We start from the raw sequence: 26,101 nt of genomic DNA, 5'->3' as shown, positions 1-26,101 counted from the left end.
TCTCCGGCACAAGCCCTTTCAAATCCATCACCGACCTCAACCCCCACGTCGTAATCCTCTCCGGCGGGCCCCACTCGGTCCACACCCTGGACTCCCCTAGCTTCCCGACCGGGATCACCGAGTGGGCTGAAGCCAACTGCGTGTTCGTGCTCGGCGTCTGCTACGGGCTTCAGTTGATTGTGCAGAGGCTCGATGGAGTGGTTAAGGTTGGGGAGAAGCAGGAATATGGGAGGATGGAGATTGAGGTGGAGAGGGACTCTGCAATTTTTAAGTCCAAGAAGGTTGGGGATAGGCAGGTGGTTTGGATGAGCCACGGGGATGAGGTGGCAAAATTGCCAGAAGGTTTTTGAGGTTGTGGCGGGGACCAGCAGGGATCGGTGGCTGCAATCGAGAGCCCAGCCATGAGGTTCTTTGGGTTGCAGACTTGCAGTACCACGTAGAGGTAATTGGGAGGTAATTGGGTTTGGATTGAATTTTTGGTTTAATTGGAGAGAATTATAAGAGTGGGTCCACATGTTTTTAAATAAAAAATTTAAAAAAATTTATCTTTAATTTATTAATATTTTTATCCATTTGATTGGGAGTGAACCTTATCTCAAGACACATCAGTATTTAACTAAAAATTAAGAGATGAAGGTATGATATTGTAACAAATTCGTAAGATGAGGTATGATATTGTCATTTTTAAAACATGATGTATGAAATTGTAGTTCGATCCATAGTTAAAGTAATTTTATGTAATTTACCATAAGAATTTGTACAATCCTCTCTCATGTTTTTGTAAGCATATATGATGCGTTTCTAATATGGCCCTCCGAAATTTTGTGATCTATTTCTTATTGGCTAGGCGTCAATCCTTCAAAACTTTAAAATCCTTCGCCCAAACTTATACTGAAAGATTTAAGAATGGTGTTATGCATATTTGTCTTATATTGCACACGATGTTGAAAAGTCTAATTATAAAAATTTTATTTCTTGCTTTTTTCCTTGCAAAAGATTTCAGAGGGTATGCGTTTTGTTCTTTCTTACATGCCAAAAAAAAAAAAAAAATAACCAAGAAGAAAAGGGAAGAAATAAACGAAATTCTTTTTTATGTAGGTGAACTAGCATTTGGTGTGACTCTGTGAGGTTACTTTCAAACATCAGAGCCACAAGCTCCAACACAAATACAAGATAAAAAATTTTGTATTTGTTATGCAACAAATATTTTATTTAACGGGTGAGTGATTTTAGATAGCTATATATATATATATATATATATATATATATAGAGAGAGAGAGAGAGAGAGAGAGAGAGAGAGAGAGAGAGAGAGAGAGGCTAATTTCGTGACGGACGCATTAGCTCATGTGGGCCTCATTGTTGCCAATCCGCATGTTTTGGGATTTTTGTCTTCCAACTTCGGCTATGGAGGCTTTTAATTTTGATTGTATGAGAAATGGTTGTATTAGAGGTTTTAAGCTTTAATTAATTTCTTCTTCATAAAAAATAAATATATATATTTTTTATTTTAACAAACGATATCTACACTAAGACAATCTTCAACTCTTGGATTAAAATCTAAAATTCTTAACCCAGAAATAGTTTTTCTTCTCCAACCTTTTTGGGTCAAATTTTTAGGCCGAAATTATTCAATAATGAATTTAGGATATTTTTTTTTTTCTTAAGGTAACTTTAAAAAAACAAAAAAAATTTAGACTATCCTAATTTAATTTTATAAACATTTTAATCCAAAAATATTTAAATTTCGATAAATATTAAAAAATCACTAAACATACACTATGAAACTTGTGAACACTATGAAATAATATGAAACACATAAAATATTTTTTTTAATTACTTTAGCTGTTGGATTTAAATTTAGACCATTGGATTTTTTTTTTTTTTTTTTTTATACCGTTGAATTTGATCAGATTATATCTTAACCATTGGATTTAATGAATGTATAACCATTGTCGGCATATGTTGGCGGGATTAGCAATAGGTGCTCAACAAAATGGCCCAATGAAACTTTTTTAGTTAATATCACGTGTTAATAGATTATTTCCTACGGCCATATCTCAAAAGTGGATGTTTTAGACTTTTCATTTTATTCATCAAGGATTTACTCTTGTAATCCTTACTAGCTTCGTGCTGCGTCATAATATTGAACTCATTTATCAAAGAAGTCAAACATGAGATCTCTAACTTATAAGTATAGAGGAATATCATTAAGTAATTTTTAAATAAATCACATCTTCAAATTTTCTCACATATGACCATGAGGTCTTGAAACCTTATCAATTTATGCCTTGTATTTTTTTTTATTATTTATTATTTATTTTTATTTTAATTTTACTATTATTAGGGGGAGGGGGAGAAGGAAGAGTTTGAAACTATTACAATAAATTAGAGGAGGGGCAGTTTCAGACCCAAAATGCTTGAGTAGAAATTCAATACTCTATCCACTAGGATATTAGACTGTAGAATTTATTATTAAATTGATAATGTGATAGTTGTAGTTAGGGGTGCGTTTGGTTCGGTTTTTGGCCGAAATTGAAACCAAACTAAAATTACGGTTCAATTTGGTTTAACTTTGGTTCGGTTTTTTACTGTTCAGTTTCGGTTCGGTTCAATTTTTTGAGTGGTTAAAGTGGAGCAAAATGGCTTGTGGAAGAGAAATCTGCAAAGGCAGGCAAACAATACTGAGCATAAGAAATATGAGATGTTGTACGGCCAATTAGTGTGGTTATGCATCGTCAGCCCTAAGTTAATCCAGGGGACATCCGAGTTCAGGTACATCACCTTCATGCCTTTGATCTAAGCCAAATATGATTAGAAACACATGCAGATTTCCAAACACCGTAGTAGCACCTTCTTACTAGCTCATCACCTTAGCAGCACTTTCTTACTAGCTCATCATTTACCGCATCTATTAAAGCTTTTATTTTATTAATTCCATGAGAAAAATATTAAGAAAGAAAACCTGGTAAGAGTACTAAGAAAACATTGTAAACCAAAACAATAAAATAAATTAAGATCAGTGTTTGAAATATCCTGGATATATTCGATATTTCCATGGATATCCACAATATTTCTGGAAAGCAGTTAATTTCCTCGATATTTTCAGGAAATATTCAGTGTTTGCATACAATTTGCAAAAAGTTTGTAGGAAATATCTGAGCCTATGCATTCTTTATTTTTTAATTTCTTTCTTTATGGTATTAGTTTACTTCAATAAAACTTGTGCTGTGTTCATGATGAAAATTTCAATGCAGTTATGTATAATTTATTCTTTCTAGTGAAATGCTTTATTTTATTACTTGTCATTATAATTAAGGATTTTTCTTCTCACAATCACATACTTATTGCTTAAACAGTATCTAATCATAATTAATTCTTGATTCATATGTGTGTTGTGACTTCATATGTCATTCCCTAAAAAATAATTTTAAATTTCCATGTTTTGAGCAAATTTTCCTCATTTCCATCGAAGGTAATTGATATCGATACATGATATATCCATTGATATTTCCACAAATTTGCCTATCAATATTTCAACCAATACCGATATTTTAAACATTGATTAAGATTCACACACACGGATGATATATTTTATTAGAAACAATATCAACAATGAACTATGTTGAGAAATTAAAACCACTGAAAAAATCTTTTAACATAAAATTGCATCGTTTTTGTAATTTCATCATCACCTAAAATGAATAGATCTGTGAGCATGGAAACCAAAATCAAAACTCAAAAAAGTCTCTTTAGGGTAAGGGATTGTTTGATTCAGTTTGTTTCGGTTTTCAAATCACCGAAATCGAATCGAACCAACCAATTTTGGTTCGGTTCAGTTTTTCAATTTCGGTTCAATTTTTTTCGACTTCGGTGTGATGTTCGGTTCGATTTTTTTCGATTTTCAATTTTTTGAACTCACCCTTAGTTGTAGCCCGTGATTCTTAGTTATCTAGAAGCCACAATTACACTATTACAACCAAATTATGTAAGTGATTGTCGTTTTGAAATATGAAGTATTGATTGAGGAGATCGCCGAAGCTCTATAATGCTGTTTTCACATCAATTCTTACAGTCATGCTTGTTAAGTTACCAATTTAACAAAGAACCAGACAATCAAGAATATATAAGGATAAATTTATCAAATTCAAAATACAATGTCAGAATTTATTTTGAAAATGGCCCGAAACCTAATTAGGTCATATATATTTGTGCGTTTGGCCATACGACCACTATCATGGGTCCCCTGCGTCAGTAACCCAAATGTTTGTCATTGATTGATAATTACGCGAGTCCTTTCTGGTGTGAGGAGATACTTTTTGGTTTGAGTCAATCTTTTTGCCTACCTTTAATTTATTTTCTTGAAAGATAGACGGATATTATATATTTTTAAAAGGGTTTCGATACAGTTGTATGGGTTTTAAAATTTTAAGATTAAACATTTATACTTTTTGGAGTTTTGATTAAATATTTTTCTACAATTTGGGTGCCACATGGATTAGAAGTAGCCTTTTTCTTATAATTTAAAATTACCCAACTTGCCATTATATAAACATGCCTTTTAATTCCTAGATAATACATCAAAACTCCTAAAATCTTGTAGATAAATATTGTAGAATTTAATTCCAATAAAAAGTCTTTCAAAATACCCATGAATGCGACTTGCCATTATATTTAATATACCTTGTAATTTTCTTAGATAATATCTCAAAACTCCTAAAATCTTGTAAATAAATATTGCAGTATTCAATTTTAATAAAAAGTCTTTCAACTTACACATGAAATGTAGATTTTCAACTTACACATGAAACGTAGATTTCTTCTTGGTACATATTTGGTATGTTTGTTTTCCTTTTTGTATGTATTGGGTACGTTTATATTTATTTAAAAAAAAAACATATTTGGTACATATATTTCCTCTTGATTAAACATATATTTCTCCCTGGTATATATTTGGTATGTTACTTTATATATCTTCTTGGTACGTATTTGGTACGTTCATATTTCTTTTTTGTATCTATTTGGTACATTTATATATTATTTTGGTATGTTTATATTTATTTAAAAAAACATATTTGGTACGTTACTTTATATATCTTCTTGGTACGTTTAAATATATTCTCTGAACATACCAGCCTTAAGCCTCCGAAAATAAAGAATACGTCTAATTATCTCACATGCTATCAATATAAAATAATGAAAACAACAACTAATTGAAATGGATAAGTCCATTCAAAATTCAAAAATGAGGATCACATAATTCTAATGTGGGAGAAGAAACCATATAGCTCAAACGCGGGAGAAGAAACTAGCTTTCTAAAAAAAAAGGCCACGTACAAAAATATATCAACCTAAAAGGATATATATGGAATTTAATAATTAACATTTTAAATTAAAAAAACACAATAGTTACATGTAATCTAAATAAATATAAAAATGCTGACATGGTTATTGTTTAGGCATCCTAATCAAATTTCAAAATAGAACCAATGTCTAATCTAAAGTGTATTAGAAAGATTCTAATTTTTCCCTTTTTAAATTCAACCGCTTATGATATTGAATTCAAGTATTCTTTCAAAACAAGTAAAAGATGTTTAGTTTTAATTACACCATCTAGAACTCAATTTTAATTTTATTTTACTTATTGTAATTTAAAAGATGTCACTTAGCTCTCTGAATCTCAAAGTTCGCTTCATTTTGCCATTTGAAACTCGATTTTGATCCCATTTTGCCCTTGAAACTTGAAAATCGTCTCTATTAAACCCCAAATTAGCTCCACATTGCCTTGGATATGTTATTTTCTTATGTGGATTTGATTAGGGTGCATGGGGCTAATCAATTTCTTTTTCTTTTTTTTTCGATATCTTTTAAACTTAATATTTTCTGATTGGTGAATGTTAACGCATAATGGAGGTTTATAATCAAATTTATTGCACATGTGGCATAGTTTGATTGGGTCTTGAGTCCCACATATGTTTCAGGAGGTTAACACATAATGGAGGTTTATAATCAAATTTATTGCATATATGGCATAGTTTGATTGGGTCTTGCGTCCCACATATGCTTCAGGAGGCAACCTATAAGTTTTAGAGAGAAGAGACAGTTCACAAGTTAAAGTGGAACAAATTTTGAATTTAAAAGAGTAAAGTGATGACTTTTGAGTTACAATGAGTAAAGTAAAATCAAAATGAAATTCCAAGGGCCGTAACTAAAAATAAGTCCAAAATTGCTAAGACTACTCACACGAACGTCTGTTTTTAAGCGCAATGAGCACCTAATTATTTTGAGTCATATTGAAGTCATTTAGAGTCAACAATCTATATTTGCTAACAACTTAGAAACACATGTTTTCTTTGCCTACACTTCATCGGACCAAGTCACGTTTTACCCTCTTTAAAATAATAGAAGATGAGATAAACAAATTCTTGTCTGGTTTTGAATTTCAATGCACTAAAATCATGCTAGTATGTGAAATAACCAGTAGCAGAGCTAGAATTTTCAAATAATGAGGTCGTAACATTAACTAAAAAAGTTTTGTTGGGCTATTTCGCTGAGCACTTACCTGCTAATCCCTACCAACATATGCCAACAATTCCTATTATTTGCTAATTCCTGTCGAAGGTGGATGCCGGATACTTGGATTTCAAGTAAGGTATTTCATCAAATACATTGAGCGCACAATAAAGTCACACACAAGAAGAGAGAAAAGAAAAACAAATATGATAGAAGAAAATAAAAAAATTAGGAATATAAGGTTATAATTTAATTTATCTTAACTATTTATGCGGTCAAATACATTATACAAACAAATATATATAGAGTTTTTGCTGGAATTAAGGACAACCAATAACTCTATACTAGCTCCACTGGAAATAACATGGGAGGGTGGTCAGCCAGTCAACCAACGTCAACCAGTCAACCAACGTCAACCAACAACTCTCCTGCTTGGTAAATTTCTTGCAAATTAGACTTGACCGAGACTGATGTTATGTTCATGACCAAATTGACTAAAATTATGGCTCAAATGACGAAAAACTTAATTGCGATAATTTTGTGATATTTAAATTTTTTAATCAATTGGAATAGATGAGTCGCTTAATACTATGATCTAGTGGTATTTGGTAAATGAAATGTTTTAAATTTGATTCTCGCCAAAGGTAAATTTAAAACACATTAATGCTAATCCATTATGAGGATAAGCTTATTCTCTTCCCAATTTAGATAATATCATTTGTTAAAAAAAAAATTCAATTAGAATAGAGGGAGGGTATCATCGAGTTGGCACCATAATTTTTAAACGCACCTCTATGCTCAAGTTGAAATTCTCATTATAATTTAGACTAAATTAAACGTGTCCCCTTGAATGGTAAAAAAAAAATTCATCCCCCTAAACAAACCTTTTTGCCTACTCAACCAACGTGCTAGATAGCATCATTAAGAGCGAGATTTTTTGTTTTTTTTTAACTTCAAAATTAATAAACAACCAAGAAATGAGTTATAAACTTATAAGAGTTGAGTTGGTAACGTAAGTTACGCAACACCAAAATTCAATTAAAAATAAAGGGAAACTGTACCCAGCGAGTACACAGATTGTCCTTTAAACGCACAAGTGTGTTACGTAACTTACGTTACTCGTTGTCTAATATTTTTTATTAATTCTTTAAAAGGAGATTAGTCAGTGGTTTTGTTTCTGTATTTAACTTTTTTAGAGATTAGAAAGACTTATAAATGCTTTTTAATATCTCTCGACCATCATCCTGTAATTCATTAGCGTCAGAATTAAACTCAAGACTTACCGTGTGAAAAAATGAATCTGAGTTCGTCCTCAATCACCAAGCCAACCCGTAATGATTTGTTGTCTAACGTCTATTGGTTTTTCCAGTCTTTCGCACAAATGCGCCTCCGCTAAAATACAAACCAGGAAACTCATCCTTTCAGAGTCGTATAACAGAGTAGGATCCCCCACCCCCTCTCTCTCTCTAGCCAATCAAAGTCCATTATTAACTCGTATTCCACGGCTCTCTTTCTCTTGGAACCATCCCAGAAAACTCACTCACCCTTCATTTCCATTTCTCTCCAGTTTTGTGTCTTGTGTATAAGAGTTTCTTCTGGTCTATGTTCTTGGCTTCAATTCAATCAATCTCCCAAAAAGCTGAGAGCTTCTGAACTCAACCTGTCAAGCTCAAAAACCAAGGTGAGAGCTTCTTTTTAATGTTGTTTTTATGTACTTTATTGGGTGCTTTTGTGTTGGATGGTAGATTATGGTTGTTTTAACTAATGGGGTTTTTGATCATTGAGGAAATTTGTGAATTTTGGAGTTTGGAATTGAAGCTTGGTAAATATTTGAGATAATCTCTTCTGGGTTTTTATTATTTTTGGAATTTATAATCAGAGAATTTTTGTGTGTGGATATATGACTATTTGTTCTTGATAAAGTTTTTATCTTTTTTACCAATTACCATAATAATTGGTTCTTATCTCTCATGTATCTGGGTCTCCAGTAATTTTTCATTTCCTCCAATTTTGTCCAAATCGGATGAAAAGTTTTGTATTTTCTCTGAGTATTTAGACTTTAGACAGAAGTTGACATGGTACTATTTCTTTCTGGATGGTAAATGATGGTTATTTGAGTTAATTGGTTTATGATCATGGAAGAAACTTAAGAAATTTGTTGTCTGGAGGTGAAATTTTGTCAAGAAGGGTGGTGGGTTTTGTATAATTTCCTGAAATTTAAGAAAAAATAAGATTAAAAGTTTGAATATTTTCCTGTTTGTTTCTTGAGAAAGTTTAGCTGAACAAGGGGACATGGTATATACCATTTTTGGTCCAACTTTAGCTGAACAGAGGGACATGATATATACCATTTCTTTCTGGATACCTTACTTTTCAAATATTTAAGTTTTAGTATCCTCAATGAGCAAAACACGAAATTACTGCTCTGGGGAAAGTTAAAAGGAGGGATTTTGGATGATTCTGTATGTTCTTGTCCTTCTGTTTTGTTGGTAAGAAACTGGGGAGTTTGGTTGTTTGATACTCTCTGGAATTTTGTAAAAGTGGAGGCTTTTTGTTGTTTGTTTCTCCCTTTCTTTTGTTTTCAGAATGTCTTGGTGTTACAGATCACATACTCAGTAGCTAAAGCACTGAATATTTTTTGCCAGAATCTGCCCTTTGTTGAATACAAAGATGTAAGATTCTCATCACCCTTTTGATTTTTTTTTATTTCTTTTAAATTATCAATTTTAAGGGACATACAAGATAGATCGTATAACTCCATTTTCCCTTGAACAGATTTATGTTCTGTTTGGTTGCCGAAATATCTGCGGGGAAAAGGTGACTGTAAATTTGTTAATGGATAGTATCAGATTCCAGAAGACAACAAGTGATTAGTTGTAATTATACCATGCAAATTGGGATTATCATTCGTTATTTTTTGTGATGCTCATTCAAACACTTGGTTTTTTACTGATTACACTGTTCTATATATATGGGTTTTTTGGGATTATCTTCCTATTAGTTTCGGCATTTGATATATTATCTGCAAACTTTGAGTTACTTTTTTGGTTCATTCTCAGGTACTTCGTTCGGTGTTACCAATTCCTTTAAGCACCTAGTTATATATTTTTCAGCAGTATTGCTTCAATCGTCAAAGTCCGATGAACCTCAAGTTAGGGGTGGAGGTTGTGGCTGCCCATGACCTTATGCCCAAAGATGGGCAGGGCGCAGCCAGTGCATTTGTGGAGCTCCACTTTGATCATCAGAGATACCAAACCACTACGAAAGAAAAAGATCTCAATCCTGTTTGGAATGAGAGCTTCTACTTCAACATTTCTGATCCAAACAACCTCTCTAACCTCAGTCTTGAAGCCTGTATTTACCACCATGGTAAAGGCAACTCCAAATCTTTCCTCGGAAAGGTTTGTCTTACTGGGACATCATTTGTTCCATATTCTGATGCTGTTGTTTTGCACTACCCTCTGGAGAAGCGAGGCCTTTTTTCACGCGTTAAAGGAGAGCTTGGTCTAAAAGTTTTTGTTACTGATGACCCGTCTATAAGATCCTCAAATCCACTTCCTGCACTGGATGCGTCTCTGGACAGAGATTCACGGTCTGCACATGTTCAATCACAATCACAAGTTGTTCCAAATGTTAACTCAAACATGTTGTCCAATGATAAAGCTGCGTCGAGACACACATTTCATCACCTTCCAAATCCCAACCTAGCACAGCAGCAGAATATTTCTTCAGCGGCAATGCAGCCGTCAGTGAACTATGGGATGCAGGAAATGAGGTCTGAACCACAGTCTTCTAAAGTTGTTCGCAGCATGTACTCAGGTTCATCAGCTCAAGTGCCTGATTATTCCCTTAAAGAGACGAGCCCTTACCTTGGAGGGGGGCAAATTGTTGGAGGGCGAGTCATACCTGGAGACAGGCCATCTGGCACCTATGACCTTGTTGAAAAGATGCAATACCTGTTTGTACGAGTTGTGAAAGCCCGTGACCTTCCTCACAAGGATATAACAGGTAGCCTTGATCCATATGTTGAAGTAAGAGTTGGTAACTACAAAGGAACTACAAGGCATTTTGAGAAAAGACAGAACCCTGAATGGAACGAGGTATTTGCTTTTGCAAAGGACAATCAGCAATCATCTGTTTTGGACGTTGTAGTCAAAGACAAGAATCTTTTGAAAGATGATTTTGTTGGGTTAGTACGGTTTGATCTCCATGAAGTTCCTCATCGAGTTCCACCAGACAGCCCATTGGCTCCAGAATGGTATCGGCTCGCAGACAAGGATGGAAGGAAGGACAAAGGAGAACTGATGCTTGCAGTATGGTTTGGCACACAAGCTGATGAGGCATTTCCAGAGGCCTGGCATTCAGATGCAATTGGTCCTGATGATGGTTCTTCGGTTGCTTATGGACACATCCGTTCAAAAGTTTACCATTCACCAAGACTATGGTATGTTCGAGTAAATGTGATTGAGGCACAGGACTTGGTTCTGCACGACAGGTCCCGCTTCCCAGATGCATATGCAAAAGTACAGATTGGTAATCAGGTTTTAAAGACAAAACCAGTTCAATCTCGAGCTATGAACTCAGTGTGGAATGAGGACCTGATGTTTGTTGCTGCTGAACCCTTTGACGATCATCTGATTGTTTCAGTTGAAGATCGTGTAGGTCCAAGCAAAGATGAGACCTTAGGAAGGGTAGTTATACCATTGAACGCTGTTGAGAGGCGTGCAGATGATCGATTAATCCGTGGCCGGTGGTTTAACCTTGAAAAGCACATGTCAGATGCCATGGAGGGGGAGCAACGGAAGAAAGATAAAGAAAAGTTTTCCAGTAGAATCCATCTCCGTGTTTGCCTTGATGGAGGGTACCATGTGCTTGATGAGTCAACTCACTACAGCAGTGACCTTCGACCCACAGCTAAGCAGCTATGGAAGTCACATATTGGTGTGTTGGAGCTTGGAATTCTAAATGCTGAAGGGTTGCACCCAATGAAAACAAGGGATGGGAAGGGTATGTCAGACACATATTGTGTAGCAAAGTATGGGCACAAATGGGTTCGTACTCGAACCATAAATAACAGCCTAAGCCCAAAATACAATGAGCAGTACACATGGGAGGTATATGATCCTGCCACAGTTCTCACTGTTGGGGTTTTTGATAACAGTCAGATTGGTAATATAAACGGCAGCGGCAGGGATTTGAAAATTGGCAAGGTCCGGATTCGAATCTCTACCCTTGAGACTGGCCGTGTCTACACACACAATTACCCATTACTAGTCCTTCATCCTTCAGGTGTCAAAAAGATGGGTGAATTGCATCTTGCAATTAGATTTACGTGCACTTCATTCGTTAACATGATGTTTAAATACTCTAAACCACTTTTGCCAAAGATGCATTATACAAGGCCATTGACTGTGATGCAGCAGGATATGTTACGTCACCAAGCTGTCAACATAGTTGCAGCTCGTGTTAGTCGGGCAGAACCACCTCTAAGGAAGGAAGTAGTTGAATACATGTCTGATGCAGACTCTCATCTTTGGAGCATGAGGCGAAGCAAGGCAAACTTTTTCAGACTGATGTCAGTTTTTTCAGGGTTGCTTGCTGTTGCAAAATGGTTCGGAGAAGTCTCTGCGTGGAAGAACCCCATCACTACCGTGCTAGTACATGTTCTTTTCGTGATGCTTGTGTGCTTCCCCGAATTGATTTTGCCAACTGTTTTCCTATACATGTTTCTGATAGGGATTTGGAACTGGAGGTACCGCCCAAGGTACCCTCCTCATATGAACACAAGGATCTCATATGCAGATGCTGTGCACCCTGATGAGCTTGATGAAGAATTTGACACATTCCCCACATCCCGGAGTTCAGATATAGTTCGAATGAGGTATGATCGCTTGAGGAGTGTTGCTGGAAGGATTCAAACTGTGGTGGGAGATGTTGCAACCCAAGGGGAGCGGCTTCAGGCACTTCTCAATTGGCGCGATCCTCGTGCCACTATTTTATATATTACCTTCTGTCTTGTGGCTTCTATTGTGTTGTACGTGACACCTTTCCAGGTTCTGGTTCTTCTTGGTGGTGTTTACCTCATGAGGCACCCGAGGTTCAGGGGTAAGATGCCATCAGCCCCGGTTAACTTCTTTAGAAGGCTGCCAGCAAGGACAGATAGTATGTTGTAAAAGGTCTACTCAGATGTGGTAAAGTTTGTCCTGCCAGTGTCTCCGATTTTGGATTTTCATGGCAGTACTTGTAAATTGTAACGTGTATCTGCTGGTGTTCTGTTTATTGTTTATTGTCAATCATGGAAGTGCACACAGATGTATGCAAACTGTTGTGAACCCGGTTAGTGCTACTCCTATTGATGTACTGTTCTGCATTTTCAAGCATCTATAAATATGGTTGAATCATACCTCCTACTTTGTCAAAGCTATTCAAGAAACTTGACATTCAAAGATTGATGAACTGGTACAGCAGCACCAGTGACTTCCAGTCAATATTCTTTCCGACATAAGATTAATATGCAATCAGTATGAACTGTTGTTTTACCGAGAAAACCAAGATCTGTCATTCTCTTGGTTGCATTGTTGTCCTGGAGCTGGAGGAACCTTTTTTTCCCGTTATATTGCCACTAGGGTTGCACATATGAGCTTCGATGCTTAACCAGTTTGTTACAATAATGATTAAGCTGAAGGGAAGAGCACCTGCATAAGTCTGATCATGATCTTCTTCTTCAATCTTCCTTCTTTTGCTTTGGTAATATCGGTGTTTTAAAAACATCGCGTATGCGTTCGTCTTTTAAAACATTGGGTAACATATAGAGAAAGTGAACTGCCTTAAACAGCTGTTTTTTTTGGTGTCAAATTATGACATGTTTGTAGTCTTCTATGGAGAGAGTATGCTGCTTCAAGTACTTGGTGTTTTGTAATGCAATAAAGTGAGGTAAATGAATAGACGCGCAATCTGATTATCGGCAGAGATCAAGTAACAAAAACGTCGAAAAGCTGCTTTTATTTTTTTATTTTTATATTTTATATTTTATATTATATATATATTTTTTTATCACCATCTGGGTGAGACAATGCTCTTGGTTGATTCAAATACCTGATAAGTTACCACTAAAAAAGATGCTAAAAATCCATAATTAAAGAAATTGCTAGTAAGAATATCCTTTCGGATTTTGAAAGGGCCAACTGAACTTGGGACTAATACTGATGCAAAATGAGTCCATAAGATGCAAATGAGTCTATACAGATTTATGGAGAAGCTACTTATAAGGGAAGATTTAAATGGACATGTAAGCAAGGAGACATGTAACTATTGAAGTTTCTATAGTGGCTATGGTTTTGGGGTCACTTTTTGGCTACAAAGAATGCGGGTAATTCTAATCTTTTCAATGAAAGACAAGAAAAAAGTACTTCATAATCTCAACCATATAATACAAGTTGGACAGATGAAGTGCAAAAGTGCATTGGTTGTTTATATCGTGCAATCGTCGTATGGCTCTAAAACTCAAGGAAATTTTTATAGGATGACAATAAGGCCTTCAATGCTTTATGGCATAAAATGTTGGGCGGTCAAGCATCAACACATGCAAAAAAAAAATGAATGTAGTAGAGTTGAGAATGCTTCGTTGGATGTGTAGGCACACGAGAAATGACATATTTAAGGACAAGGATATTTGAGGTAAAGGAGGAGCAAGCGCAATTGATGATGAGATGAGAGAAAATCGGTTAAGTTGGTTTAGACATATGAACCGAAGACCTAGGTAAACTTGCAAAAAAGTCTTTAAGAAAAGATATTGAGTACTTGGAGCTACTTGGGGCAAGACCAAGCTCAGTGGCGTTTTAGGATTCATGTAGTTGATCCGACTTAGTGGGATAAGACTTTGTTGTTGTTAACATTTTATTGTAATTTAGACGTTTATTGTTAATATCACATTAATGATCATATTGTCATAATGTCAAATTAAAAATGATTGGTTATTTGGACTATACTATGAATGCGGAGTGTACTAAATTTGACTACTTAACAACAAAACATGTCATTCACACAATAAAAAAACGACATAGCAAATATATGACAGGAAAAAAAAAACATTATTCATTTCACTAATTCAAGTGAACTTTATCCACCAACAACTTGGAAATAGGAAAGAAGAAACAAGAGAGATGATCCTATACAACATCTTGTACAGCTTCACACTCTTTAAGACAGTAGCACTATGAGGAATGAGCTAGCCAACAAAAGCATTGAACCTTTCACACTAGTTTTTATTGGAAAATGGAGGAAAACATTCACTTAGGCATCAGACCAGAATATATCCATAAAACCCCGTCTGGGGTCACTTTCTGACACTCCCAAGGCCTTCCAAACAGCTTTAGAGGCATCAACAATATTGTTAGGACACGGAGGCTGGTAATCGTGCTCGGCATCACATCCTGTGGTGGAGTCACACTCGTCGACAACCATCGCTTTGACACTCCTTCCATTACCATGGATGGTAATGTGGCCTAAACACCGTCTCCTTTTGTTGAACCACCCCGTTGACAATGCCACAATAAGGGTCTTATCCGAGTGGTACTTATTGTCACATGCTGATGGACCGCCGCCATCACCATCCTTTTGAAAGCTGTTGATGGTCAAGGTTGCTTTCGTTTGCTTAGACACCTGCGGCGAGCACTTGAAGATGGGGTAAAGCTGGCCTTTTTTGCAGCACTCGGAGTCATTCCCTTTGTTACATTGTCCTCGAGGAGGCTTTTTCCCCCTAATGTTGCCACTAGGTTTGCATTTTTGAGCTTCAATGCTCAACCAATTCGTAGCAAGAAAGATTAAGATGAAGAGAAAAGCAGCTGAATAAATCTTGTTCTTCATCTTCTTTCTTCTCCTGCTTTGGTTTATGTTGGTTTGAAGAACTCGGATCCTTGAGTTGGCTATATATATAGGACATGCATGAAGTGTTGTTTGTTATTTTTGTTTTTTTGGATACCTTTAAGTGCTTGAATCAGCTGGGATTTTAATGTTAAATTATGACATTTTTTGTACTCTTTGTACAGTACAGTATACTGTTTCTTAAACATACCGATCGGTATACAATTGATGAGGTATATGAATTAAAAATAATCACAAACGTACAATATGATTATCTGCAGATAGTACCTAGACTGTCAAAAGCCTTCTAAAGAATATCACCACGTCTAAGTATTAAGTATCACTTCTGTATTTTGTGTTATTTCGTTCGGTATCCAAGCTGTGTGAGATGAGGGCTTGTTTGATTCCGGTACTTAGGGTTCATCGATGTGAAATACTAAAAGATCCATCAATGGAATAATAATAATAACAACAACAACTAGAAAGATGTTTGGATTCCTTAGCTTGTAATAAAACATAGGACAGACAGATCTTCAAAATGTGCCAAATATTATGTTGGATGCCAAAATGTACGGCTTATTAGGTCTCCTCGATAAATTATTTTCCCTGAATGGGGTTTTGCTCACAGTGCTAAAAGAAGGCTTGAGAGAAAAGGTGCGTGCGAGCGTTCTACCATTTGATGTTTCCAACAGACAGAGAGTGATTGAGTGTTTGTACGTGTGTTTTATGCATTTAATCAATTTCTGGAACAAGAGATTGTGCCGTAAGTGGGATGTTGGTTTAGTCTAGATCCTTTCTTTGCCTCGAGTGCTAAGGAAGATTTTGTTCAATTTTTTTTTCCTAGAGAAGCCATAGATATGCATTAAAACTGGTTTTAACCATTCCACAGATAAAAAAACAATCAAACAAGTGTACAAATCTTAAAACCGAAATAGTAATCGACTGGAAGCTAATGCAAATGTTGTAAAAGAAAAGACGTATGCTTAAAAGTAAACGAAAACAAAGGAGAAAGCAAGATGAAGCAATCTCAGACCAATTCACCATATTGGGCTAGGTTTAGTGGCTTTTCCTTGACATCTTTCTCATCCTACTACAATATTGTAGTAGAGCGATAAATTCTAAGGTGTATTTGCCTAGTTTTGGATTCTAGCTAGGATGCTTTTGATTACAAGGAATTTGATAGTGAAATCGCTTTTACGCTGAGAGAGTTGAAGGTCCTAGATTTTGAGCCCTCCTCTAACACACACAGACACACACACACACACACACACACACACACACATATATATATATATGCATAGGAACCTTCTACGTCATTACTTTCAGAGAGTGAATTTTGGGTTTTTTTTTTTTTTTTTCTTGAACCAGCTCTGCGCCAGTGCCCGAAATTTGTACACCTTAACAATTGGGCGTTTGTACAAGGAAGGGAGTTGATATGCCTTGCGCGCACACAAATACTTTGATGGCTCATTTCTCCCTAGCTAGTTTATTTAAATGCAAGGGTGCACAATTCCTTTAGCGTATGCTGAAATCCTTATTTCAGTCGGTGAATGAGGCACCAAGATATCGATTCTGCTATATGTGATGATTATTTGACGGCTTCTAAGCATATGATAACATCGCAATTTAGACAAAAATACTTTAAACTCATGACATAGTTGTGGGGTGAGTTTTCTAATCATTCACTAATTATTTGAACTCTTGAAGTGTTTTTCAATAAAACCTAATAGTTGCAGGGCGATTCTTCTAATTCACTAATTATTTTGTTTATGCTAAATCGGTATAAAATTCATGACGGCCAATATTTCCTTTCACACTTACCATCTCCCAGTGAAAAGCCATATACGATTTTAAACTTCCTTCTGAAGGTGACATTTTGCCATATATGTCTTCTGACTGTGCTTCGTCTTGTTTACAACTGAATCATATGGCAGTGGGAGTGCTGAACCTGCCGATGGAGAGATACCGTGACAAACATATGAAAGTTGAAACAATAAAACCCAAGTTTCCTTAGTTGGAGTAAGCAATCAAGTAGTCAATAAGCAAACAAGTAGTCAATTTTAGGGGACATATACGATGCGATTCTGACATACAATTTTAACTTTTCAACAGCATACTGGTTTTGATTGGTATAAAATTAACGGCGACTAAATATATATGAGTAATGCTAAGGAGATTAAATTTGTCGACTAAATTTTGTAAAGTAAATGACGTGGAAGTTGGTGATTGAATTATTACTTAATTGTTAATAAACGTACTCTTTTTTTATTGGTGACACATAATTGAATTTGCTAATTTAGTCTACAAATTTAGTCTCCCTATCAATACTCATTATATATAAAGTCATATATCTGCTATAGTATTCACGAGAAAATATGCCCATGCGTTGCTGCGGGACTTCAATGCACTCGCCTTAACTGCATGAATAAGACACATTTGACCTGAATAAATTAAGACACATGTACCATGCACTCGTCTCTCAAAGAGATAAACAAAGATACCAAAAACAGAGAGGCAATGTCACATTGTTTTGATTGATCTTCAAAATTGGGGATAGGGTATTCAAAGTGCTAACAAAGACGTGCAAATGGTATTGAAATGCTAAAAAGAGCATTTTGAATAATTATATGATGCGGCAACAGAAACACAATTAACTTTCAAACTACTGAAATAAATGATAAAAACCACGTACTTGCACCCAATACGTTGTTTTTTTTTTTTTTTTTTTTTTTTTCTGTGCAATATAAGAAAAAAACAGGATAACATTCTCCCTGAAACCAAATTCATCCCCCAATTTCTTGCAACAAATTTCAGTAATTACGAACGCAACTAAATCTTAAATAAATATAGCTGTTCAATTATATTAAACTACATATAGGGAGAGGGAAAAAGAGAAAAGAGAGACCTGGATACCTCCATCGTGTATTGAAAGATGCCAAATTCTATCACTAAGGAGAACAAACATTTTCAAATGCTTAGGCTTGGGTGGCATGTCTGAGCATATGTGCCAACTCATACATACATACATATATACACACACACACACATACCCTAAAAGTAAGAGTGTAAAATCTATGCTAAAATAAAGAACTAAGTATGAGCAGGACCTCGTAAAAAGTAGGTGATCATATGTGTTCTTCAACTTTCTGTCGAACCTACAATCAATGAAAGTGATCCATCGTGAAAAACATGGTTAACCACCATGTACTGAAGCTATATATAATCATTGAAGGAAAAACATTTTACATCCAGCACAAAACAAACTATAATTGATATTTCAACAAACCAAAATAACATGCAGATAAATAAATAGAAAAAAAAAAGTTGAAATTTCTTTTATGTCCAGCAATGGAACCATTAGAGATTGTGTAGAAACAATGCAGTAAACACCATCAGAGAATGGGGATAAACATAATAGTAATATACACATACCTATCAGGATAGTAAAACAAAAACAACTCAACATGTAAATTCAAAGGTCACTCAAAACATGCTAAAAGTAAAAACTAAATTGCATAGTGATTGGCATCTAGATGTACCCTTAAAATCGCCTGTGATATGTCATTAATAAAAGCCCTGAATTCTTGGTTCACTCCGCTAAATTGGGAGGAGCTTTTGCTTAATCCATCAGAACCTTAAAACAAAAGCTGTAATAGTATGATAAGCGATGAAGATCTGGTAAGTTTATTAAACATTGTTTCAAATACAAATTGAGACTCATGGAAAAAAAAAGAGAGAAAGAATCAAATATCATATTATATTCTGACAATACTCTGAGATGGTATGAAGTCACCTCTTCTAATTTTATAACAAATGGGTGAGACTCGTTAAAGAAAGTCAATAATGGGTAGAATATTTAAATCTATCTGATGAAAGAAGTGATAACGTTGTAGTTATTTTATCAAGAGGCGTTAAAACCATGAATCAAGAGGATTACAGACCAGGGATTTCAAATATTCAATTATAAGAAAACTCGTTTGCAATACTGAGAAAAAGCTTATTATTGTTGATAAAAATGCACACGACACCAATGGATCATGCCATAAAAATTACACCATGAAAAATGCCGGCAAAATTTATTCACATCAAAGGACGCACAATCTTGGTTAAAAAAACCAATCAAATTTAAATTCTAACACCATACGATCAAATTTAATCAAACACACAATCTCAAAAAGCCGAAACCATGTTAAGCAAAAGAAACAGAAGGAAAAGAGTGAAGATGTATGCATCGATAAGAACATGAAAAGTGGCAGCATTGATATCATGCATAGATAGGACAACGAAATATCGGAACCAGCAGCAACAAATAGAACCAAGATGGACAGAGGCACAAACCAACGACATGAGGTCAATTTTTTCACCATGGATTTTGCATGGCCTGAAATCAAGAAAAGGACGTGTTTACTGGGATTTTGAAGTGGACGCCCACAGTCCAAATGACATCAATCATCCCTCTTTTGATGGTCCAGAATCGACCTGGGACATTCATACGAAATCCAAAAAGGTAGCATTATTTGGAAAGAACATGCGAAGCCGTTAACAACAACAAAGTAAATATATAGTTCCATAGATGCAAACAAAATAACACTATGGCATGATATTTGATTAAGATCCGTCTATACCAGTTTGATGGCAAAAACACACACCTCTCCCATGCGGGAATGAACCTAACCATTTAGTGAAAAAAAGACGAAAACCCATGCGGGAATGAACCTAACCACGCTGCATGCACTCACATACACTGCATACACACACTCACACACACCGAAGAAAGAACGCATCATATTCAGTTAGCACCATTCAACTTTAAAAGCAGTGAGACCTTCTAAAGGCACAGCCTAACTGGCCTCGGTTCAAATAATCAAATTGAGAACAACAGTTCAATTTTAGAAAAGCTGTACAAAGGGAAAAAAAAAAAGAAAAAAAAACATAGAGAGACAAAACAATCTTATAACCACAACTGAAAAACAAAATCAAAATGAACAGAATAAAATATCAGCAGAGCATGAACACTAACATCCTTTGGAAACATGTGTTGGTTACGTATAATATATGTGTGCATAAATTAAGAAAATGACTTGAGTGCCCTAGCAGTGGTCTTTACGCTGAACCAAATCACTATTAGGTTAATTGTATTGATTCACGCATCTTCTTTTATGTGCTAAATCTCTACTAAATTGCCCTACGAAAATGACATAAAACTAAGTAAATTCCCAATATATCTGAGAAATACAACTTTCAAAAGTGTGAGAATATATGCATTACTAGGATGTTGTAGAACTCACTGGCCCAATTTAAGATTCGGTTTTTGTCCAATGTATGTATATACTTAGATACATCTGAGAATTTGCTTTGCAACAGTTGCTACTCTCATCGTCTTTTGAGAGAGATAGATACAAAGGTAAAGATTACAATGGGGAATAGTTAAGAATCCCTCTAAAATACTAAAGAAAAACATACCTAGAACGGAGTAAACAACTGTTTGTCTCCATAGCAGTTTCTCAGAGCATTTATGCTATCAGAAAGATAGTGCTCCACTCCAAAAGGATGGACAAATGTACTAGATGGAGACTGACCCAAAGAAAACATAATTAAAAGTTAGTATCTAATGAACAATTAAGGTGATGCAAAAGGGCAACACATGATGTGAAATTATTATACCAAAATATCCAAGGTCTGTTAATCTAATCACCCAATAAAATAAAACAGAAATTAAGCACAACAATATCAAAATTAAAAGGAAGGAATAATATGAAACCTTGTGCATAGAACGTTTGTGAGAATGAATCACACAACAATCAAGGGTGGACAAATCACAAAAGTGACAATTAATGGGCACCTAACAGACACCCCCATCTCTCTCTCTCTCTCCCTTTCTGCAATCGTAGAAATCCCTCGGGTTTGAGGAAGCAAATGCAAAACGAAATGCTTTTCCAATCCCCTAACCATACCCATACCTCTCTTACCCATTCCCTTTACCCTCGCAGAAAATCCTCCCATCTCTCTCTCTCACCCTTGTCCCATCTCTCTGTCTGCAAATCGCAGAAAAGAAACCCTATACAAATCCCTGAAATCCCTTGCCTAAATCCTCCCACATTTCTCTAGGACACCCCCTATCTCTCTCTCTGCAAAACCTAAACCAGATCTCCTAAATCCTATCTTAGACACCCCACATACAACAAAGAAGCCAAGATATTAAAGCAATCTCTACATAATACTTTGGAACAATGAAGCAAAATGGTATTTACTTGTTCCTTGTCCAAAACCATTGGTGCCGCCGCACATTGTTATCAATTGTGGGTTTATCAAATTCTTCATGGCTTAGACTGCATGAAGAATTAGAAACTAAAAGATGAATATATGCTGTAAATCATCATATAAATGTAACTTCATTTAAAAAAAAAAAGAAGGGAATGAAAAAATTGAATTCTATTTCATCAGTATGTAACTGCATGAAAAGTTACATTGAATGCAGACTCAATCAATTTCCCCAAAGTCATTGTTAACTGAGAACCAATACCAAACCCATAAATACCAACATTGAATTTGGCAAAACCCAAAAACAAAATACAAAAATTTACTCATATAATCACAGAAAAACATGAAATTTGAGCACCCATTTGGTCAAGTAAAAGGATAAAGGCACTCACATCATCATAGTACTCTTTGGGAAGATCTTCTAATACTGGTTCTTCCGTTTTCTTGCTCTTCCTCAGAATTGCCATAAAAAAAAAACCCACAGAAGCACACAAATTCAGAAAAGAAAAGGTCCAAAGCTACCATAAAAAATCCAAAAAGCATACAAATTTATCAAAAAGAAAAGTTCAAATTACAAAAACCAACTGACGTGAGTAGTGAGAGGTTGTGTTAGGCACCTGAAACACGTTTTGGTTTCAATTGAGAGGGCCAGAGCCTTGCATGCAAGGAAGATGACGATAGGATTCCAGAGACAGAGAAAGGAGGAGTAAGACGACGGAGGCGAGAGGAGGATAGGACGGAGGCGAGACTGTCTGTGGTGCGACACACAAGTGGGTTTCACAGCTATTAATTAAAATACGCAACATGAAAGCTTGTCACTGTGCCAGAGTTTTTGCTTGTCTGGGAAATTGGCAAAATTGGCACACAGGTTCACAACTCGTCGTCTTCCCTTTATCAATGGCTCCTTTAAATATCCAAGTGATCAAGGTCGATCTTGTTCGCAGAATACTTGATGAGCTCCTTTTGGTAATCCACCTAAAACAAATAAGCACAATCTCTATGTAAACTGGCATTTCACTCAATTATACATTAGTTATGGCATCTTTGGAACTAAATGACTTCAACCTTAATATCCTATAAACAGTATGTTTCTATATTTTAAATCCTGTTATAATAACAGGTAAAAATAAATGATACAAAAGTAATTTAGTTCCATCATGCATAAAGGTGCAACCTCCAACCTGAGCTTCACATATTTTTGTTTTAATTTTAATGAGTAAAACTCTATTCATGTTATCATCAATATCTCACAGAGCGAAGCAACATATTGGAAATGCGTATCTGATTAACAGCCCTTTCATTCGAGCAATTAAATAAATCCATAACGCGGATTAGAAAAACAGGCAAATAACAGAAAAACCTGTCATTTACTTGCAAAACTCCTGCCTAACCCGTCTTTGCAATTAAATATAAACTAACACTTCCTCAGTGTGCTCTCTTTGTATAAAAATATACGCTATCATTTAAACCCTGAAATGTAGAATTTGATGCCAAGAACAAATCCTCAGCATCCACGCTATACAATATAGTAACTAATGAACTTACTATTGTGTTGGAAAACACAAACTCTAGGTCCATATCCTCTTGCGCCATTGACAATGGAATTGTGGTTCAAAGAATCACTAACAATCAAGCCTCCTTGTAAAGTCAAATGGCACATATTCAGATAAGGAATGTAAACACAAAATTAGAACTCATACATTTGAGAAAAATGCAAACCTTCCCCATCAGAACAGGAAAGATAGCAGAGTTTGTGACAAAACCCATTCTGAAAAATATAGCAGCAGGTTTCCCAACAAAATTTGCAACACACTCTTCCAGCTCATTATGCAAATCCGTGGTGCCTGGTGATAGAAGCGTATCATGGTAAATTCATTTAGAAAAATAGTTCACACAAATTTTCCTTGCAAAGTAGTATTAGTATACCAACAGCCATTAACTCGGCTACTACAAATATTGGGGGAATATTTTTTCAACGTCTCAATAGAGCGAGGTGTGCAGTACTCATCAGATGCAGCAAAGCCAAGGTAATTGTAAGATCCCGAGTTATGGCATCTACTGGTTTTTTTGGTTAGCCTGCATCAGCCAAGTTACACAATCAGAATATAAATCAAGAAAACATAACAAAAGGCCTGAAATATACATGAAATTGCGAAATCGGAGGAAATTTGTAATCATTACTTGAGTGTTTTGTTGAAGTCATTGGAGTAGCGTTCAACCACATCAAACCAAGCATCAGGAGCACTTGCAATAAGCCCATTGAAACATCCTGACCAGTCAAAACTTTAAAAAATTAACCAGAGTTATCAAAATTATGTTTATGGGACTCCATGGAATTCAAGATTAATTGCAGGGCCAGCTGCATCCATTTCATATAGCTCAAGAAATATAACACAATCAAATCAATAACCAAATACCTGAATTCGAAGATAAAGCTGGCGAATATAGAAATCTTCAAGTCCTAAACAGATTTGAGCATAACCCTGATTTTTGCAACAAAGCAATGCTTTTTTTTTTTTTTACATAAAATTACAGGAAAAGCTAAACAATAGAAACAAACTAGAAAATGTGCTCGCGCGTTGCTGCGGGACTTGAATGCATCAACTTGAACTACATGAATAAGATACATTTTACCTGAATAAATTCAACACAATCATAAATGAATAAAGGGATAGATGAGTGAATGAGGTCAGTACGATATGCAGCTTCGTTTTTATATACATTCAACTGAGCTGACATAAAAAGACATTGTACAATGAACAGGACGAAACTGAACGTTTTGGTTCCCTAATAAACAGAAGTAACATACAGTTCACACAAATCTTGCCCCTGTAGTCAATGTGGCAAAATATATATCCTATAGGTTAGGCAACATAAAAACTGTTTCATTCTTATTCTAGCATCAAAGTTTTCAAGCACAAACATGCAAAGCTAAAAACATGCAGGACGCCTGTTTCAGTAAGAAACAGAAGTAACATCCAGTCCACACATATTTTGCCTTGTAGTTAAGATGGTGTTTCGTTCTTGTTCAAGCAGCTGAGTCTTGAAGCAAAAATGTTGAAAGCCAAAAACATGTAGAACGCCCTGCAGCAGTCGTTCTTGTTCAAGCAACTAAGTCTTCCGCACTATAGCAAAGAATATAAATCATAGTTTAAAAGAATATCTCACGATGGTCCTGTTTAGAATCACAATTTACTCCCTCCCAATTTCCACCTAACTCCGAACAAACAATGTTGATAAATCTTTATCATCACCTTTAACCAAACAGATCACAGCGAAAAGAAGAAAAAAAGTTCCTATGCAAACAAATTCTTCTGGATGTCTAACTTAAATCATCTATGGGAAGGCAAGCAATCAGACGTGCATTTAGACCAATGAAAATAAATTATACAATTAAAAACATCAACTGATCCTCTTGAAGAGAACACACACACATGCCAACATATTATTCACCAGATTCTAAGCTTTCATTTTAGTTCTATCCCCTTCGTTATCTAAACTTATAATTATCAAAACAGCAAAAGAATCATAGAGCAACCTTCAATCATTTATCAAAACTGAATCAATTAAACTTCTGCTCAGCACTCCGTTAATTTTAATTGCAACTCTCATTCTAAAAATTAAAAATTTTGCATTTGAATAATCAAACTCACTTACACATTACATTCCTTTTATTGGTTCTTGACACAATACATTTTAGGATTTGATGTTACAATAATATCACTGCAAGCATGAATTGCGATAGATATAGAAACCAAACTTGCACACAAATGTTCGACTGAATTCAGAACCACTTAATTCAACACAAAAAAATTACCTCACATGCTTGCTCCCCTTATGCTCTCACATCATTGGCTGCGCTTCTAAACGATTAATGAAGTCCTAAAAACAGAACAACAAAAAACGTTTAGCTATCCAACATTTCAACATAATGGTTTTGGCAGGTATAACATTTCAACATAAGCATGATATAGAAAGACAGAAATCCACATGTCGCTTTGTTTTTTCAGAACCAACACCCTCTCCTCTCTCCCCCATATCACACACCCCCATCCCGTGAAGGCACTGACACCAGACCACCTCCCTAGAAACCGGCCCTAAAAACCCATACCCATACCTCCTTTACCCATTACCCTTCTCAAAGCAAAAAGTGTTATATATGATAGTACTTACCCCAATCTGGTTAATGACATTCACTGCATAACATTCACCAGTAGGTGTAGTCTCGCTCTTTGAGAAAGGCCTGAGGTCAAAATTGGCAACAACAAATTAACAAAGCAAAATGAAAGATTAAATCTATAGTTGCCACAAATATTTTCTAAAATAGAAGATAGACCAGAGTTAAACAGGAAAGGGATAGCAGACACGGTGAGCTTTGTCTCAGTTTGAAAAGAAAAAAGAAAAGAAAATTGGGTAGTTTCAGGAGCAATAACTATGTTGAGTATAGTGAAGGGGGAAAGCCATATT

The 26,101-nt window shown here is 35.5% G+C and overlaps 1 protein-coding gene, 3 long non-coding RNA genes and 1 pseudogene across 7 annotated transcripts; 1 reads left to right on the top strand and 4 right to left on the bottom strand.

Annotated features, from left to right (window-relative positions):
• Nucleotides 1-7,752: 7,752 nt before the first annotated feature.
• LOC137720115 (FT-interacting protein 7) lies at nt 7,753-12,914 on the top strand. 4 transcript variants are annotated; one of them, XM_088697960.1, is made up of 4 exons: nt 7,940-8,192; nt 9,157-9,183; nt 9,287-9,328; nt 9,571-12,914. In XM_088697960.1, exon 4 carries the CDS (start codon nt 9,652-9,654, stop codon nt 12,682-12,684), a length of 3,033 nt encoding a protein of 1,010 aa, XP_088554086.1. In that variant the 5' UTR covers nt 7,940-8,192; nt 9,157-9,183; nt 9,287-9,328; nt 9,571-9,651; the 3' UTR covers nt 12,685-12,914. The 4 variants fall into 4 exon arrangements, with proteins under 4 accessions (XP_068315228.2, XP_088554086.1, XP_088554080.1 ...); XM_088697954.1 differs by lacking the exon at nt 9,157-9,183 and having other exon boundaries at nt 7,957-8,192; XM_088697964.1 differs by lacking the exon at nt 9,287-9,328 and having other exon boundaries at nt 7,957-8,192.
• Nucleotides 12,915-14,803: 1,889 nt separating this feature from the next.
• Nucleotides 14,804-15,376, bottom strand: LOC137720116 (kiwellin-1 pseudogene; annotated as a pseudogene).
• Nucleotides 15,377-21,787: 6,411 nt separating this feature from the next.
• Nucleotides 21,788-22,097, bottom strand: LOC148699184 (uncharacterized). The gene is made up of 2 exons (XR_015954452.1): nt 22,027-22,097; nt 21,788-21,882 (listed from the first exon to the last, which is right to left on the bottom strand). It is a non-coding gene; the product is annotated as an uncharacterized LOC148699184 (long non-coding RNA).
• Nucleotides 22,098-23,352: 1,255 nt separating this feature from the next.
• On the bottom strand, nt 23,353-24,140 carry LOC148699183 (uncharacterized). The gene is made up of 3 exons (XR_015964801.1): nt 24,052-24,140; nt 23,778-23,903; nt 23,353-23,478 (listed from the first exon to the last, which is right to left on the bottom strand). It is a non-coding gene; the product is annotated as an uncharacterized LOC148699183 (long non-coding RNA).
• Nucleotides 24,141-24,308: 168 nt separating this feature from the next.
• LOC148699182 (uncharacterized) lies at nt 24,309-25,735 on the bottom strand. The gene is made up of 2 exons (XR_015964804.1): nt 25,452-25,735; nt 24,309-24,759 (listed from the first exon to the last, which is right to left on the bottom strand). It is a non-coding gene; the product is annotated as an uncharacterized LOC148699182 (long non-coding RNA).
• Between the last annotated feature and the right edge of the window lie 366 nt (nt 25,736-26,101).

Source organism: Pyrus communis, chromosome 1 (assembly GCF_041283825.1).
Source record: "Pyrus communis isolate YQ-2024b chromosome 1, ASM4128382v1, whole genome shotgun sequence".
NCBI classification, from domain to species: domain Eukaryota; kingdom Viridiplantae; phylum Streptophyta; class Magnoliopsida; order Rosales; family Rosaceae; genus Pyrus; species Pyrus communis.
The sequence above is the reverse complement of the archived record's forward strand: the minus strand, read 5'-3'. Positions and strand labels throughout refer to the sequence as shown.

Coding starts and splice junctions, on each gene's coding strand:
- LOC137720115 (XM_068459127.2), top strand. CDS start 9,652: ATGAACCTCAAGTTAGGGGTGGAGGTTGTGGCTGCCCATGACCTTATG.